General features: G+C 36.7%; 1 protein-coding gene across 3 annotated transcripts in view; it reads right to left on the reverse strand.

The window, feature by feature from the left end:
• The window catches only part of znf608 (zinc finger protein 608), a 90,450-nt gene that overhangs the window by 28,347 nt on the left and 42,559 nt on the right, over window positions 1-19,544 (reverse strand). For all 3 annotated transcript variants that reach the window (XM_055011449.1, XM_055011450.1, XM_055011451.1), the window contains one exon: window positions 12,010-12,280. In XM_055011449.1, coding sequence (XP_054867424.1) covers window positions 12,010-12,280 — 271 coding nt within the window. The remainder of the gene's footprint in view (window positions 1-12,009; window positions 12,281-19,544) is intronic.

Genomic DNA, 19,544 nt, shown 5'->3' on the forward strand with positions numbered 1-19,544 from the left:
GAAATAAGACCTTAAAATGCAGAATTTTGCCTCTCATAGAATCATTTAGGGAGGGCAACAAGACACATATGACTATTTGCAGATTTTTTTTCTTGAATGCGAACAATTTTTGTAGGGTTTTGTGCAGAGTTTGTGTTTTATTGTTCTCATTGAACTAGCTATGGAGGTCACCAAGACTTCTATGAGTCCTCTGAAGGAGTCACAAGAAAGAGACTAGTGAGGGAGGCCACCAAGACACATATGACTATTTGCAGATTTTTTTTCTTGAATGCGAACAGTTTTTGTAGGGTTTTGTGCAGAGTTTGTGTTTTATTGTTCTTATTGAACCAGTTATGGAGGCCACCAAGACAGCTATGACTCTGCTGAAGTAGTTACAGGAAGATGGCTACCAATAAATTAATGTTTTGCAGCTTTTATCTTTGAAACAAATGCATTCTTTATATGAAATATGACCTTAAAATGCAGAATTTTGACACTCATACAGCCAGTTACAGAGGCCACCAAGACACATATGACTATTTGCGGCATTTTTCTTGAATGCTAACACTTTTTTACAGGACATAAGATCTGAAAATGGGCTTCAAGCAGGATTTTGACTCCCATAGAACCAGTTATGGAGGCCATCAAGACACCTATGACTCCTCTAAATGGGTTACGGAAAGATGGCTATTAAGAAATTAATGTTTTGAAGATTTTTCTTTTTTTAATGAGATAAAATCTTAAAATACAGAACTTGGACCCCCATCGCACCATTTAGGGAGGCCACCAAGACACCTATGACTCCTCTGAAGGGACTCGTGAAGGTGGCCAATGAGAAATTAATGTTTTGTGACTATATTCGTGCATACAAACAGATTTTTTATGTGAAATAAGCTTAAAATGCTGAATTTGGGCTCCAGAGATACAAGTGTGTGGACAGATTTGTTGTTTTATTTAAAAGACGAGTTATTTTCCAGCATTGACCCTGTTTGACTGTCTATTTCACCTCTATTTTTCCTCTATTTCACCTCTAGTTTTCCTCTATTTCACCTCTAGTTTTCCTCTATTTTTCCTCTATTTCGCCTCTATTTCACCTCTTTCTCAGTCTTTTATGGAGCTGCAGAAACTCTCGTCTTTGTTCGTTCGTGTCTAATGAGGAATGTGTAACAAACGATAAAAGACAACATAAAAAGCAGCACCTGAAAGAGGAGAAAAAAAGGTGACTGTGATGAGTAGACGTCTGCAGTTAACAATCTGGAAATGAAAAGCTGAAGGACGGAGTTCAGCTTTTAAGAGGCTCAAAGTGGTTCCGACTGTTTGTTGCCGCCTCGGCTAGTCAGAAAGTGGAGTCTTACATTCCTGTCAGGTTTCTGCCGGAGAGAAATGTTTAGTCTTCAAGGTTTAAACTCTAATCTGAAGCCCCTTTAGTCGTCTGAAATCAACGCCGCGCTCTCAGGCTGACATTTGAAAACCATTAACCTCCGTTTTTGCAATGCGCCAGCAGCAAATCAAATTTTGGACGCATTACAGCTTTGAAACGAGGTTCAACTGCAGCACACAACTCCTCACTCTTCAATTACGTCTGACGGCCGTCACCTTTACAGATAAACCAGAGGAAGTCAAACCTGCAGATAATAAACTGGATGGATGTGATTAGAAACAACTCACAGCTTAAACAGCTGATAAAACATGCTTATGAACTCTGAGAGGAATCTGTTGCTTATTTGTTATTTGGGTCGCAAAAAAACTTCTTCAGGGTTAAATATCTCTAGAAATGTAACTCCAGCAGACAATAAAACACAAAACCCAGATCAGCAGATTATATGATGAAGAAACTAATGGTTAGTTTCAGGTATGAAGTGGAAAAAACATAAATAAATCAGTAATTTTACAGATTTTTTCTGCATTTTTGCAAAACAAACATATAAATAAAATTATAAAAAAGGAATTTACATGTCAAATGCAAAAATACAATGAAGAAAATGATCTATGAAGAGTTTATTAACGGTGTTTTAAAGTAAATACATTAATTTTAAAGATGGAGAGAGTTTTAAACATTAAAAATCTATCAAAAATATTTCACCGAAGATCTGGCCAAGAAGAGAAATCACTATACAGTTAGAGGTGAAGTAAAGCATCATGATGTGAAGCACGGTGGTGGCAGCATCATGATGTGAAGCACGGTGGTGGCAGCATCATGATGTGAAGCACGGTGGTGGCAGCATCATGATGTGAAGCACGGTGGTGGCAGCATCATGATGTGAAGCACGGTGGTGGCAGCATCATGATGTGAAGCACGGTGGTGGCAGCATCATGATGTGAAGCACGGTGGCGGCAGCATCATGATATATGAAGCATGGTGGTGGCAGCATCATGATGTGAAGCATGGTGGTGGCAGTATCATGATGTGAAGCATGGTGGTGACAGCATCATGATGTGAAGCACGGTGGTGGCAGCATCATGATGTGAAGCATGGTGGTGGCAGCATCATGACATGAATAAAAGACTTTTGAGTAAAATACATTTAAAAACTCCAAGAATACTTGATATGACTTCAGATATACAAGATATTTATGTAAAGTTACACATGAAAACACACCATATACTTGATATTATATAAAATGTAGTTTTTATGATTGTAATTCTAACAATAAGTATTTATTAATGGTGCTTTTAGGTAATTCCCTTAATTTTACATTAAATATTTATCAAAAATACAAGATTTTTGTGTAAAAATACATTTAAAAACTCCCAAAATACTTATGACAGGTTCTAATTATTGTAATTATAATCAGTTAGTTAATAACAGTGATTTAACATTTATTGTAAAGGCAGATGTACTTTTTAAACATTAAAAATGGCTAAACATAGAAGATTTTTATGTTTATGTTTATACCTAAAAAATCATCCTTGATATGATCTAACTCTGTGATCTTACAATTAGAAGCTTAATTTAGAAAATTTAACATGCATTTTTACATTCTTTTTTGCTAGAGTTACATTGAAATTACACAATAAAAATAATAATAATGCCACTTTACTGCAGAAGAGCAACATGTGTGATTATTTGTATTTTATTATTCAAACATCATTAATATAATAGTTTTTTCATGTGTAAATATCTGTTACTAAGCATTAAAAAGCTAAAAAAAATGTAAAATTGAAGCTAGAAACTGTATTTTAATTAATGAGTATTTTCCACGTCCAACTGATAGAATTTCAGCAGTTTTTCATTTTATTTCATGTAAAATGAATATTAATTAGGACAAAAGTGGATTATTTTGCAGCTGCAGAGACACAAGCAGCTGAAAATGAGAAGAACCAGCAGCAGAGAGGAAGAAATAAACCGATGCTCGTTAAACGAAGCGGCAATAACGAGCAGAAACGTCTAAAAATGCGCAGACAAACCGCAAAGATGAGCAGCAGCAGCAGCTTCTGTTGGTCGCCTGAAGCCTCGCCGGGTCGGAAACGTGACGCCATTTCTATTTTTAGGCCTCGTGACTCCGTCAAACGCTCGACGTCTCGTCAGGCTGCTGGAGGTGGGCGGCGATGCCTCACATTCACAAAGTCTGTTTTCTCCTCAAGCTCCTTGAAAGAAAAACACGGTTTCTGCCTCACAAACAAGCTGAATGTTTGTTGTGACTCGGAGGGAAGCGACGCGTTCTCCAGAAACATCACAACCAAACCCAGAGGAGGAATTAAAAATGAATGTTCCTCTCCTCTCTCAGCTGATTTCTGTCCTGAAAGAGGCCAGTTTAGCTGCAGTTTGGTTTATTTCAGCTGTCAGAGTCGCTGCTGCTTCCTTCCTGCTTCACATATTTTACTGCTGCTTTGCTTCAAACATCAGTTGACGTCTCCTTTATACACAGTTCTTCCCTAGAAACCTCCCAGAAATCAGGTTTATAAAGCATTAATAGTGCTGTAAAATTCACCTTTAGCAAAATTACAGATAAAAGCTTTAATTTCTATGTTAAAAAACTGAATATTAACACACTAGAGCATCAAAAACTGGATACAATGGCACAAAAGCATCAATAATTCAAATAATTTAGCACCAAAACATAAAAAGAACTAAAATCTGATGCACCAAAATGTCAAAAAACTGAATATTAACGCACTAGAGCATCAAACACGAATATTAATACTTCAAAACGTCAAAAACCTGGAAATTAACACATCAAAATGTCCAAATTCTGAATATTAATGCACCAAAATGTCAAAAACCTGAATATTAACACACTAGATCATCCAAAAAATGGATATGATGGCACAAAAGCATCAGTAATCTCGATAATATTGGACCAAACATTAAAAAATACATTTAGACACACCAAAATGTCAAGAATTTGACAAAAAGAAACTAAAATGCAAATAAACTGAATGTGAACGCACCAAAGCAGAACAAACATCAATATTATGGCACCAAAGCAACAAAAATCTGAATATTAATGCACCAAAATATTAAAAAACACTCAAGATTAATGCACCGAAATGTCAAAAACCTGAATATTAACACAGTAGAGCATCAAAAACTGGATGCAATGGCACAATGGCATCAATAATCCAAATAATGTAGCACCAAAACATGAACAAAACTAAAATCTGATGCAACAAAATGTCAAAAACTTGGATAGCATTGCACCATAACATCAAAAACCTGAATATTAATGCTCCAAATTGTCAAAAACCTGGAAATTAATGCACTAAAAAGTTACAAACCTGAATATTAACACACTAGAGCATCAAAAAAACGGATATGATGGTACCAAAGCATCATTCATCCAGATAACAATTCATCAAAATGTTAAAAACCTGAAATTTAACACAACAAAATTTCAAAAACCTGAATATTAATGCACCAAAACGTCGAAAAATGGATATGATGGCACAAAAGCATCAATAATGCAAATAATATTGCACCAAAACATAAAAAAACTAAATGTCAAAAACCTGGATAGTACTGCACCATGACATCAAAACCCGGAACATTATCACTACAAAATGTCAAAAATTAGAAAATTATTTCACCAAAACATAAAAGAAACTAAACTCTGATGCACCAAAATGACAAAAACTTGGATAATATTGCACCAAAACATGAAAATCCTGGACATTAATGCACCAAAATGTCAAAAAGTTAAAAACAAATCCAATAAAACACAAAAAAAACTGAATTTCGATGAACCAAATTGCAAAAACTTGGATGATAAAACACCAAAGCATAAAAAACTCAACATTATTGCACCAAAACACCTAAATATTATCCATTGTAATGTCAAAAAGCAGAATGTTTATGCACAAAAATGCAAATAAACTGAATATGAATGCACCAAAACGTCAATATTATGGTACCAAAGCAAAAAATATAGACTAATACATCAAAGACCTTCAGAAATAAGACATCAACATGTCAAAAACCTGAATATTACCACACTAAAATGTCAAAAACTTGAAAATGAATTCACCAAAACATAAAAAACCTGAACGTTATCAACCAAAACATCAGATATCTGAATATCAATGCACCAAAATACCAAAAATCTGGACATTAATGCATCAAAATCCTGAATATTACCAACTACTCTGTCAAATACCTGATTGTTAATGCATTAAAACGTCAAAAAAAGGGTATTACTGCACTAGTACATCAAAAATTTTAATTTTGATGCACCAAAATGTTAAAAAACGTGGATATTGTTGCACAAAAAAGGCAAAAAACTGATTATTAACACAACAATGGAATATTAATGCACCCAAAACAGCACAAAACCTCAGGATAAATGGACCAAAACATTACAAAAACTCAAGATTAATGCACCAAAATGTCAGAAACCTGAATATTTATGCACCGAAACACCAAAGACTTGAATATTAATGCAACAAAATAGCTCCAAAACATCCAATAATCTCAAGATCAACGCACCAAAATGCACCAATATGTCAAAAACCTTCATTTTGATGCACCAAAATGTTAAAAATAAGGATGTTTTTGCACCAAAACATAAAAAAATTAACATTAATACAACAAAACTCAAGATTAATGCACCAAAATGCCAAAAATCTGAATATTTCCAATCAAACCATCAAATATCTACATATAAAAATACCAAAACTGCAAAAATATGGACATGAATGCATCAGAACTTGAATATTATGGTCTAAAACCTGAACTATATAAATGCTAACCGTCCCTTTAAGAGCTAACGGGCTAAAGGAGCTGTTTCTGATTATTTTCTGTTTACTGGATGCAGATTTAGTCTCTGATAATTATTTACAGACAGTTAGAGGTTTAGTTAATCAGGCTTTGATTAGAGTATGCTCTCCTGCAGGGAGGAAGAGGAGGAAGAGGAGGAAGAGGAGGAAGAGGAAGCTTCCTTTGTGTCGCTCCAATTAGCATTCGGCTTAATTAACATTCAACCTGCGTCGCCGTGACGACGGGGCTCTGGTTGTCTCCATGTTTTTTCTCTTTCCTGTGCATCCGATGATGATGAGGATGATGATGATGAAACTCTTCCTCCGGCCTCCATCTTTACTGCAGTCGTTTAAAAACACGTTTGAATCCTCCTCCTCCTGTTCTGTGTTTTATTAATAATTCTTCATATTTTACATCATTTATCACCTCTTTTATCCACATGATGTTTGTTTACCTACAGAAACCTGAAAACACGATGCCATAATCTTTTCCCTGTTTCGTTACAGATAACATTGAATAAAATCACTGAAAGAAGCATTAATTTCTTTGTTAATCCAAAATAAACAGGTCAAAACTGTAAAAAGCATCCATAACAAACATCTAAACTGTCAGAAATAGACTGATAGATCAACTAAAATGTTGTAAACCTGAATACTAAAGCACCACAACGTAAAAAACACATGGATATGATGACACAAAAGCATCAATAATCCAGATAATATCACACTAAAACATAAAAAAAACTAAATTTTGACACACCATGTCAAAAATGTGGATAGTACTGCATTAAAACATCAAAAATCTGAATGTTAACGAACCAGTACGTCAAAAACCTTAATTTTGATGCACAAAAAAATTTAAAAACTTGGATATTTTTGCACCAAAACGTCAAAGACCTGAATATTAATCCACCAAAATGGCAAAAAACTCACATATTAACTCACCAAAATGTCAAAAACCAGAATATTAATCCACCAAAACATTAGAAAAACTCAAGATTAATGCACCAAAATGTCAGAAACCTGAATATTAGTACACCAAAACATCAACATCCCGGAAATTAATGCATTAAAATGTCAAAAAACTGAATATCAATGCACCAAAACAGCACCAAACCTCAGGATAAATGAACCAAAACATTACACAAACTCAAGATTAATGCATCAAAATGTTAAAAAAAAAAAAAAAAACATAAATTAATACATCAAAACATTTTTTAAAATTATGATTATCCCACCAAAATGTCCAAAACCTGAATATTAACTCCAGAACATCAAAAAACTGGATATGATGGCACCAAAACATCAAAAATCTCAAATTCAATCAACCAAATATCACAAATCTGGACATTAGTGCTCCAAAACATCACAAACCAGAATATTACCAACTACTCCGTCAAATAAATGATTTTTAATGCATTGAAACATCAAAAACCTCAATATTAAAGCACCAGAGTGTTAAAAAAAAATGGATATAATGGCACAAAAGCATCAATATGCAGATAATATCACACCAAAACATCAAAAATCTGAATATTAATGCAGAAGTACGTCAAAAACTTTAATTTTGATGCACAAAAAAATGTTTAAAACTTGGATAATTTTGCACCAAAACATCAAAAACCCAAATATTAATGCACTAAAATGACAAAAATTTGAAAATTAACATATCAAAATGTTAAAAACCAGAATATTGATGAACCAAAACATTAGAAAAACTCAAGATTAATACACCAATATGTCAAAAACCTGAATATTACCAACTATTCTGTCAAACACCTGATTTTTAATGCATTAAAACGTCCAAAAACAGAATATTAAAGCACCAAAACATTTAAAAAACCTCAAGATTAATGCATCAAAAGATCAAAAATCAGAATAATAATGCACCAATTATTTTTTGGGGATTAAAATCACAATTTTATGGGGAAAAAACTAATAGTTTGAGGTCAAAGTCACAAATTTATGAGAAAAAAAATCTAATATTCTATTGAATAAAATTGTAAATGTATGAGAAAAAAGAAAATAACATGGGATTACTGGTAAAGCAAATAAATGTTTCTCTGAATATTTATCATAATTTCTGAACATATTTTAGTCACAGATTGATGAAATTTATGAAGATTATGATTAATTTGATGAGTACATAACCAGCTTTCTGACAATTCAAGAATGTTTCTCATAAATTTACGGTTTTAATGTCAAAAAATAAACAAGAGTTCAATGCAGCAACACATCTTTAACCTTCCTGTTGTCTTCATTTACAGGCACCAAAAAATATTGTTTCCTTGTCTGAAAAAAATCCAGAAGTTCAGCAAAAAAATTCCCCAAATTTCTGAAAATTTGCAAAACCTTCAGGAAGAAAATTCCAATAATTCTTTCAAGTTTTCTCTTAAAAGTTTTATTTTAAAAAAATCCCCCAAAGTTGGCGAGAAAATTTTGTAAATATTTTCAAAAAATGTGTAAAAATCTTCTTAAAAAATCCTAAAAATATCTAAAGTGATTCCATATATATCAGTAAAACTTCTAATATTTTCTTTAAGAACATTCACATAAAAATCAACCAAAATCCAGTGAAATTTGCTGGATTTTGGTTGATTTTTATGTGAATGTTCTTAGGAAACATTTTAAACATTTCTTTTTTTCCACCAAAAAATGTTCAAAAAATTCCCAAAAATGCTGAAAATGTGGACATCAGAAGTTTCACTGTGAAAATATTTTTCTCCCCACATTTTTAAACTTTAAAATGAGTCAATTTGACCTGCAGGACGACACGAGGGTTGAAATCACAGCTAGGAGATTCCATGTTATTTCATCAACTAGAGCTGCTGTTTGACTGAAAATACCAAACAACGCAGTGCGGCTGAAATATTTACTCCACAGGAGGCATCACGAATCAAAAAACTGTCCTTATCCAGCTTCTAAATGCAGACGAACGGATCCACAAACAGCAGCGTCTCTAGTTTTAACGACTAAAAGAGGTGATTTACTGGAAACCTGCTGGAGGTTTAGTAGGAGAGGTGAATCAGCAGGTTAACCTCAAACTCTCACAAACAGCAGGAATAAAACCTGAAGGAGAGTTTGTTTTGTTTTTTTTCAGACGTCTTCGTCAGCTGAGATTAGAGGAGCTGCTGAGGCGTTTCAGGCAGCTCAGATTCTACTGAAGCGTAGAAGAAACTATTTTATTTGACACCAAAGTCTTTCCACATCTTGCATTTCTGGAAACTCTGTGCATCAGGATCAGTCACTTTATGTTTCCAGATTTTATTCACATCTCTGCTTACAGACAAACTGCATCAATCCGTCTCGGTGTGGGAGCATCAAAGCTACGCTAACGCTAACAGGACTTCATTTTGAAATGCAGAACTTCCACTACGTCTAAGCAGAGTTACAGTGAAATGGGGACAAATGGTGCAAAAAAGTCTCGATTGGTTGGTCCATATTGGTCTGACATTCTCTGGTGTTACTTTCATAAAGAGAAAAACTTTAAATACACAGGGTTCTCGATGCACTATGTTCTCGATTTATGTTGAAGCTCCAGGGATGAGAATGACAAATGGAAAAAAAACTCTGAAAATGTCTGCCGAAGGACAGACATAATACACGCAAAGCGTGCATGGGGGGGTTTCAAAGGGGGGTGCGCCCCACTTTGGGCACGGAAAATTTTTGTAAAATTCACTTAGAAATGGCATTCTCTGGTGACTTTTAACAGTGAATATATAAGGCAATCAACACCCAAAATCCATTAATTTCTTCATGAATTTCACCTGTTTTTTAAAAAAAACAATATCCCAATTTGGTGGGCTACCAAGGGGATACTTGATCATTATCATTTATGGTACATTAAATTTTTGAGTTTCATGCCTTTCAAGAAATCTGTTCATTTAAATGCAACATATTTATACCCTGTTCATTTTAATTCTAATACAACATATTAATACCCCAATATTTTGTTGTTCAAAGGAATGGCACAGTTTATATATGAATTAAAAGAACTGAAATATACACAAAGAATCAAGTACCTTACCACAAATATGTTGTGAGCTGCTTTATCCACAGTGGTCAAAAATGTAATAAAATAAAAGTCCATCTGTGTTTCATCGAAAAGTTTATATACAAATATTTCTATACGTATCCATGCACCAGAAATGATCAAAACTCAACAATATCGTGTGCTTGCATATCCGCGAAATTTAACATGTGGAAGGAAACAATCAGATGAAACTGGCGCCAAACTGCTGTCGAAAATAGGCAGATGTTGTCATTAACATAAATAGCGAGTGATGTTTACAGATAGCAATGCCGATTTCCGTTCTCACAGCTGTATCTGATTTTGCAATGCGCGTTGCCGAAAGATATCGGCGGCGGGATGGCCATCACGGCGGGCGGCTATCACAAGCCTCGGCTCGCGACGCGTCGGCCGGCCGGCCGCTTGCCTACCCCTACCCCCCTACAATTTTCTCAACGGATTTACACGATTCACAAAAATTATACTTTCCGCGGAAAAAAACTCGGAATTCGCGGAAAATTCTCATCCCTGAAGCTCTGTTCCTATGGATCGACTTAAGTCGGAACTCCAGCGAAAATGTAAACAAAGCCATTACGTGCATCACGATATCAATCAGTTCTTCGGAAAAGTCATGAATACCATCGACTTTCATGCATGTATGAATCATTTTATAAGAAGACAACAGAATATGTTGCACTGTTTTTACAACTTTAGCATTTTATTCTGTCTAGGAGTGTATTATGTAGAAAAACTGCATCAGATTGGGATTTAGTATCAGCAAATACTAAATATTAAATGATTCAGATCAGACTGAGGGCAAAAAATAACTCCAGACATCCCTAAAGAAGCGTATGTACCGTTAAAAACATGGACACAAAACACTTGCATCATCCTTTGCATAACTGAAGCCTTGAAAATGCTGCTCTTTCAGTAGATCAAATCATGTAAAACACATATTTTTCTACTTAAATGTAGTTAAATCCAGTCATGTGGTTAGTTCTGGTTGATGTGTTGACATTTTGAAAGACATTTGGAAGAGAAAAACTCACAGCGGCCGGTATTTCCAGAAATAATGAGACCGTAAGACTCTACAAAACAGTTCCTGTGAGGTGTTTGTGACGCGTCCACCAGTTAGACGTCCACAGTTTCCTTCCTCGGTCTCGTTAATGGAGACGCACTCTAAGAATCCTGAGAAAGAGTTTTCCTTAAAGGTCAGTCGGGTCACCGTTGGTTCAGTATTAGCACCAGAAATCAGACTGGTAGTTTAGGTTGGACATCATTAGCACCACCAATGGTCAGAACCATTTGGCCTCAAAAAAAAACTTTACTTTTATTTTCATTCCAGTTGGAATGAATGGAATGGAAACTGTTGGCAGTAGTGAAAAGTACCATGTAAAATACATACTTTTCTACTAAACTAGTTAGAATTTTGTTGGGATGTCCCAGTTGGACCTCAAAAATCGGGAGTGTCGTAAAGAGAGAACACAATTTGTGGCACGACATTAGGAAGGCAAATTTCTGGATTTATTGTTAAACTAAACTGTCATCTATTGCTGTTTTAGTCAACAAACACATGATTCACGCCACAAAATCAGCTCTGTTAGGAACGCCACTCAGATATCTGGTCGGAGGTCACTAACCACCACAGAAGTCTTTGTCATGGTGCCCCTATGCTAGCCAAACCCCCACAATGCTCTCTGCTGGCATCATGTAGAGAATACAAGTTTCCTCCATCTTTAATAAGACCATAAGTCTAGATTATCTATGAAACAGTTCCTGTGAGGTGTCTGTGATGTGTCTACCAGTTAGAGTCCAGAGTTTCCGCCTACCTTCCTCGGTCTCGTGCCAGACGATGCCCTCCAGGTTGACGCTGGTCCCCGGCTGGCAGGGCCCCAGGCAGGCCGAGTCACCCTCCAGGGCCCCCGAGGCGCCTCCATCCTGGGTGTTGGTGCCGATGGACCTCGTCCTTACTGCCAGCTGCTTGGGGTTGGAAGTGGGCAGGGCCAGAGGGGAGAAGGACGGGGCCGAGGGCAGGGAGGATCCAGGGGCCCCGGGGTGGCCTGGAGCTGGGGGAGCTGGGACCGTGAACATGGGGTCCACCTGGAGGTTGAAAAGAAGAGAGGATTCATCTCACAACAAAGAACAAAACGTGGAAACTTTCCGCTTAGCCTTCTCTGATTTGATTGAAATTTTTAGAGCACAAAACATAAATACTTGCTAAGATATTTTTTTCTTAATATATCAAATGTTTTCTGAGCTAAACTTTTTTTTTAAATTGCAGACTTTCAGCAGGTTTTTCTCGCATTGAAATTTGAGTCTGTTCCATCTCGAATCATCAGGAGTTTCTGCTCAGCCATCTCCGATTTGCTTGAAACTTTTTCATCACACACTATGCATATTTAAAATGGTATCTGATAAATTTTAGACAGATTTATCAAGTCCTTTCCGAGATATTTTCTTTCCTATTGACTAATTTTTCGTAGTTTTTGTCGCATTGAAATTTGAGACTGTTTGACCAACAATATCTCAGCAACTATTAAAGATAAAAACCTGAATTTTTTACAGTTATTTCTCATCATATCATTGATTCAGAATGTGTAATATTGGACAAGTAGATCAGTCTCTAATTCAGAGTGAGTTAAACCATCACCAGCCATAATGAAAAATGCAATATTTCAGCTAAGATTAACCACAAAGTTGATAATGCAGAGGTCAAGTTGTGATATTTTCTGAACCACATGTAGCTGCATGTCACAATAATACAAAACTAAACATGTAGAATACTTTAAATATTAAATATTTGGTCACAAAAGTGAAAAAGGTCATTTTTTTAAAACTTTCATAGCTGATGTGTCAAGCTGTACCACAAAAACAAAAATATTGGTAGATAGCCTGATCTGGGTAAAACACAATTCTGGTTCTCCAAATATAACTGAAGCTACGTGTCCAAAATTTCAGTTTCTAAATCAGTGACATGATGAGAAATAACTGTGCAAATGTCAGGTTTTTATCTGTAGTCGTTCCTGAGATACTGTCATAGAAACACAGGCTTATATTTCAATGTGCAGGAAAAAAATTTTGCTAAAAATGGGCAATTTTTCACCAAAATACCTCAGAAAGCACTCAATAAATCCATCTAAAATTTCACAGATATCATTTTACATATCCATAGTGTATGATGAAAAAGTTTCAAGTAAATCAGAGATGGTCGAGCAGAAGCCCCTGATGATTCAAGATGGAACAGCTGAAATCTGTAGTTTCACCTCAGATAACTTCAGTTTTATTATTTTTTAATGAGATTTAGATCCAGAGCGGCGCTGAATGTTTCTGCAGAAATGAACATGTGAAAGACCGCATGCGAGAGGGAGAGGGATGGTCGGAAATATAAGATTATTAAAGTCATTTTAATATTACCGAAGTGAGCTGACATCTGATTATTTGAATGTGGATAATGCCGCACAACGGCACCAAGAATTGGAAGGACATTTTTAGAAGAGGAGACATTTTCTCCAAATGTCACACCGTTCATTATTCCCTCCGCAGGCTGCAGCTACCAACTTCCTAATGTTGAGTGGCAGCTAATCAACTCTCAACTACATCCAGACTTTAAAAAAATCCTTTTCTTTCCTACTCCGTCGTGACTGCCGGAGTCCTTACGAGACCCTCCGTCACGAGTTTCTGGGATGAAGGTTTTCCAGCCGAACGTACAGAAGCTGCACATTTTAATTAGCTGACACTTTCTCATGGAGTGACTTAGCAAAATTCAGCAACAGCACAATGAGGCAACTTTGGAGCTCGTCCAATGTGAGAGTAATAACAGGAAAATGGTTTCTCTGCTGGAAGGGAAATGAGATTTGCCTGCTGTTTAATGTGTAGATCACTTCCTCTATAACGCAGATTATTTACTGACCTTTGTGATCTCTGAAATTTGTCAACCTTGATGGTTTGACTACGCCGTGATGTTGCACAGATCAGAGGAATAAAGAAAGACTAAAAAAGAGTTTGCAGATGACTTTTAATGCTAATTTAAGGTCTGACTAAAGGACAGGATTTAAAATTGCGTAAAGATTTTTTGTTGAAAAACTGAAGGATGCTTTGACTTTGTGTACAAAAAAATCTAAATTCCAGATGTGTTTCTAAGGTGAAAAACATTTTGTGGTTGGTCCAGGCTTTCAGATCTATCAGTTCATACACTACCCTTCAAAGGTTTGGGGTCACCCAGACAATTCCGTGTTTTCCATGAAAACTCACACTTTTATTCATGTGCTAACATCACTGCACAAGGGTTTTCTAATCATCAATGAGCCTTTCAACACCATTAGCTAACACAATGTAGCATTAGAACACAGGAGTGATGGTTGCTGGAAATGTTCCTCTGTACCCCTATGGAGATATTCCATTATAAATCAGCAGTTTACACCTAGAATAGTCATTTACCACATTAACAATGTCTACACTGGATTTATCATGCATTTCATGTTATCTTCATTGAAAAAAAAGATTTTCTTTCAGAAAGAAGGACATTTTTTAAGTGACCCCAAACCTTTGAACGGTAGTGTATGTGAAATTTAATCGATACAAGTTATATAAACTGATATGGCAGAAGACGAAGGACATGCATGCGAGAAAATGTATCCGCCGTAGTACCTGGAGATGCCACCAGGTGAAGCCTTTTACTATTTACTAAAATTGAAGACTGCAGCTTATTTCCTGTTTAATGCTACAGCTACACAAAGAAGCAGTCACCCTGGATACGATAAATTCCATGTTGTGAAGCAGAGAGCATTGTGGGAGTTTGGCTAGCCATGGGCACCATGACAAAGATTCCTGTGATTGGTAATACCTTCGAAGAGGATCTCATGGATTAAAGGTTGAGATGAACTAAGACAGTATTCCTTTAGTCAACATAATCATCTACAGAGAAAGTTATGTGTCCATGGTTAAAAATAACTTTATTAGCGTACGGCAAAATGTGTTTTATTAACTAATCAATAATTGATTGAGGACATGACAAGCTATTAGTTGGTAAACTGTTTAAATTTTGCATACCTAGAGGGGACCAAGTTATTATTTGAAATATTGACCCATAAAAAGCAATAAAACTCATAAATATGGCAACTAGGAATGCAAACTTGTAGCTATTTTCTTAAACGATCATCTATAATGTTATAAATCAATAATCTACAACATAAATTGAGTACAGCGGTCATTAGTACCCATGCAAATATTGGTACTTTAGTCAACAGACACACAACATTAGCCATAAATATAACTTAGTTACTTCACCTAGTCAATCCTAGTTTGTCTTAAACACATGAACTCTGGTTGGAGGTCATGAACAACCACAGAAGTCTTTGTCATGGTGCCCCTTTACAAGCAAAAGTCCCACAATGCTTTCACTGAGAGCTCAGAAATTGAGACATTTTCTGACATGTATGTCCTTTGTCTTCTGCCTTATCTGGGAAAATATGTTTAATCAGTTAATTTGGATAGCTAGTCTAACATTAATATAATTGCTACACTGCAAACAAACCAAGCCATGGTTCAGTTCAACTGACGTCTGGATCAGGTTTCAATCCTGTAATTTTGGTTTGAATCAATCTTTATGTTCTTTAGAACTCACAATAATACCTGAATCACATCATTTCTAGCAAGGAAGTTGTTTCAGAGAAAGAAACTAAAGAATCCTAAAGTTTCTCAAAAACCTTTTAACACCAATAAGTCTCACAGAAGTCTTTGTCATGGTGTCCATTTTCTAGCTAAACACCCACAATGCCTCTCTGCTTGCCAACATGAGCTTCCTGTAGTCTGTATCAAACAGCAAGAGACTCCGCCTGGTGGAACATTCAGGTACTACAGCTGATTTACAACACATTTACTGACATGTATATCCTTCGTCAAGTAACACAGATTTGTTGCCTTTACTGTACGTGGACTGATCATGCTTACTGTTGTGTGTAGTCAAACCACAAAGGCAAATTCTGACCCTGTTATGGATGCAAAATTTAGAACTTAGAGCAAGTAAATTTCTTAACAAAGCAAAAGAATCCAATCTATAAGCAGCCGAGACCAGCCAAGGTAAACAAATATGAATTTCCGGCCACAGTCATCATTTCAGCCAACAAAATGACCAAATATTATAAGTTTTTCTCTAATTTCAACTGAAACCACGGAGCAGTAAACCTTCAGCTGCGTTACTGGAAATTATAAATTAGTGAAAGATGCAGCAACAGTTTTTTTAAAAAGCTAATTAGGAGGCTGAAAGCTTCAGCAAAAGCAAAACCACATCTTGTCATTTCTCCGCATTGTTTGAAAAATTCTTGACACTAAGTCAAATGTAATAACTTTAATATTAATAAGATAATGTACTGTTGTTTATTCATATAAATGAAAACCAGGAGGACGTGATGATGGAATAAAAATACAAATGAAGCCAAAAGTCTGGAAGCATTCAGCCTCGTTGTGCCTGCAGGAAGGTTTAAAACTCTGACAGGGTTTCACTCTGCATTCAGCACTGAGCTACACTCATTTTACAGTCTGTCAGACACTGTCTCTCAGAGAAATGCCCACAGTTATTCCAGATTTCTTCCCACTTTCTCCTTTCTAGCAGTGTTTCATAAAACCAGGAACACGTCTTTAAGTTTTCAAAGCTTGTGAGTGATCTTAGCCGCCATCATCACCATGGCAACGCGTAATGAAATCCATGTCAACGGCGCCTTTAAGAGCTCCACTCTTATCTTCGCCACTTATTACGGTCACAATTACAACCGCTCTGGGAAATTATTCTGCTGAGAGAGCAGCAGCAATCAGCGGCGAAGGATTTTTCTCGCCATTACGGCTCAATAAAGATTACCGGCTTGACAGATATTCTTGAGCGATTTAACAGCTCAGAAGAACTTCCTCGTCGTGCTTCATTGTGGACGAGTCGAGAAAACAGCAGCGTTCTGTCAATTTGGAGCTCATCCGAGGCGTTTCCCAGATAACGGAGCGGTGCTTCTGTTCCGTTATTATGAAGATCAATCACACAGGTAGCGCTCAAATCCTACAAGGAAAGATTTTTCTTACTTATTTAGTCGGAAAAACAAATGACTGGAAGCTGCTCTAAGTCTTTCTTTAAAACCCTCCTGTCATTTTTCCTCTGCAGAGGTTACAGTCAAGGTTACAGCTGTGTCACTATAGGCTGGATATCAACAAGGTTTTTGCAGTTGTAGAGGACTCAGGTTTGAATCAGAGCCAAAAACTGTTTTCAGCAATGTCTCAGGGAAGCTTTCACCAAAACTCTCCATCTATCTGCCCCTAACTCTTGTTAAAATGTTAATCTGAGTCTCTCATTAGATGCTTTTCCCAAGAAATGCCAGAAACTTTTATCTCACAAGAACTAAAGTTATTGCAAACATTAAAATACAAAAACACTGTAAAGAAAAAAAAACAGACTGAGTGAAAATCAATCAACAATGGTGACAAAAAATATGCTAAACCCGGCCGGACACCATTAAGCATCACGGAGGTCTTTGTCGTGGTGCCCCTCTACTTGCTAAACTGCTTCCCAACATGAACTTCCTGTAGTCTGAGTGACGCCTTCTCTGGTCTCTACAGTATTAAACAGTAAAAGCTCCACCTGGTGGAACAACCAGGTACTACAGCTCATCTATGATTTTTGACATGTATGTCGTTAGCCAATAAATCTTCCTACAGTTGGTACACTGCAAACAAACCATGCCATGTTTCACTTTGACTGTGGTCCAGATCAGGTTTCACATTACTAATTTTGGTTTGAATCGATCTTAGTGTCCTCAACAACTCGCGATAACATTCAACTCACATCCTTTGTACCAAGAAAGATGTTTACGAGAAAGAAACTAAAGCATCCTGAAAAATTCATAACTTATACTTAGAATTTATTAATCCCTAGAGGGAAAATCACCATTAAGTCTCACAGAAGTCTTTGTCATGGTGCCCATTGTTAAATAAACAAGTTAAGTCTCCTTCAGTGCAAAATGGTCTTCTTTTAGTTAATTATGGTCCTTTTTAGAGGTAAACAAATGATAGTTCTCAGTTAGATACAGTTCTCGCTTTTTACATCCAGTTTCAGGAAACCCAAGATGGTCAAATTCCAAGACAACAGTCTAAACAAAGGGTGACATCCATTTTTTGGAAGCCCAAGTAGATACCAAGCAAAAAGTATATAAACATGGACATAGCATCCAGCCATGGACATTGAAGTCAGAACCAAAGTATCTTCAACCTGCATTCCTTCCACCAGCCAGCAGGGGGAGACTCCTTAAGTCTGATTCTGAAGAAGTCCATGAGAGAATGAGTCTCCTTCTCACTCGATTTGTTACTTCAGCAAATATTTTCCTACCGAGTTTATGGTCTTAATTGGAATATAACCAAATGATGTTTATTTGTAAATTATGATCCCATTTCTCAGGAAATAGATGAAAGCCAAAGAAAAACTCAAGAAAACCCAAGATGGTCCAAAGTCGAGGCTTCAAGGTAGTAGTAATAAACAATAGGTGACACATCTATAATTCCAAGAAAGCTGAGACTACTGTGGTTAATTAAAGAGGCCAAACTGAGGTTTATGTGACGTTTCCCAGTTGCCCATATTCTTGCAACTTCTCGAACAACTACTTTCTTCTTCTTCTGTCACCTGCATGCCTCAGTACGTGGAGGAAACTCACCAGCACTTCAGGTTCTCGGCCGCCCACGCAGCCTCTGTAATCCAGCTATTATGGGAAGCTTTGTTTCGGCCGCACCAACCAGCATCGACATTAAAACCTCGACAAAAATGCAAATTTATCATGCAAAGCGGCAATAAAACAAAAGGCAGACGATCCTCCGAGCTTCCTGTTAACTCCCACACAGCTGCTGACAAAGACCACCCAGGACGACCTCGACCAAAACACAGAGCAAATTAACTATAGAACAGGAACCACCATCCCCGGTGACTTCCGTTCTACCGTTAATGCCTTTTTTCTTCCTCTTGCAGACAAATCGCACGGCAGCTACAGCCGTCCGGAGTCGCACAGCAAAAATAACAATAAAAACACGAAGCCAGTTCCCTCGTGGCTTCAAACAAATCATCCTTTCTCACAGTGTTTTTTAATTAAAAACATCCCCACACTGAACTAGCACGGCGACACGACACAGCTGGAGGGGTTTTATTCTGACTGCATGGTTTAAACCCGAAGCTTTTACCCCATCTGACCCGACAGGGGATGTATTCCTCTCTACGCCTCACAGAGCTCGGATAATTCTCTGCAAACGGCAACATAAGGGAAATAAATGAACAGCCCCGAGGCCAAGAACATGACGGGGAGCTGTCCGATAAAACTGCTGGACAACTGATGTGCGTCAATGT

This window comes from Amphiprion ocellaris, chromosome 6 (assembly GCF_022539595.1).
Source record: "Amphiprion ocellaris isolate individual 3 ecotype Okinawa chromosome 6, ASM2253959v1, whole genome shotgun sequence".
Classification (NCBI taxonomy): domain Eukaryota; kingdom Metazoa; phylum Chordata; class Actinopteri; family Pomacentridae; genus Amphiprion; species Amphiprion ocellaris.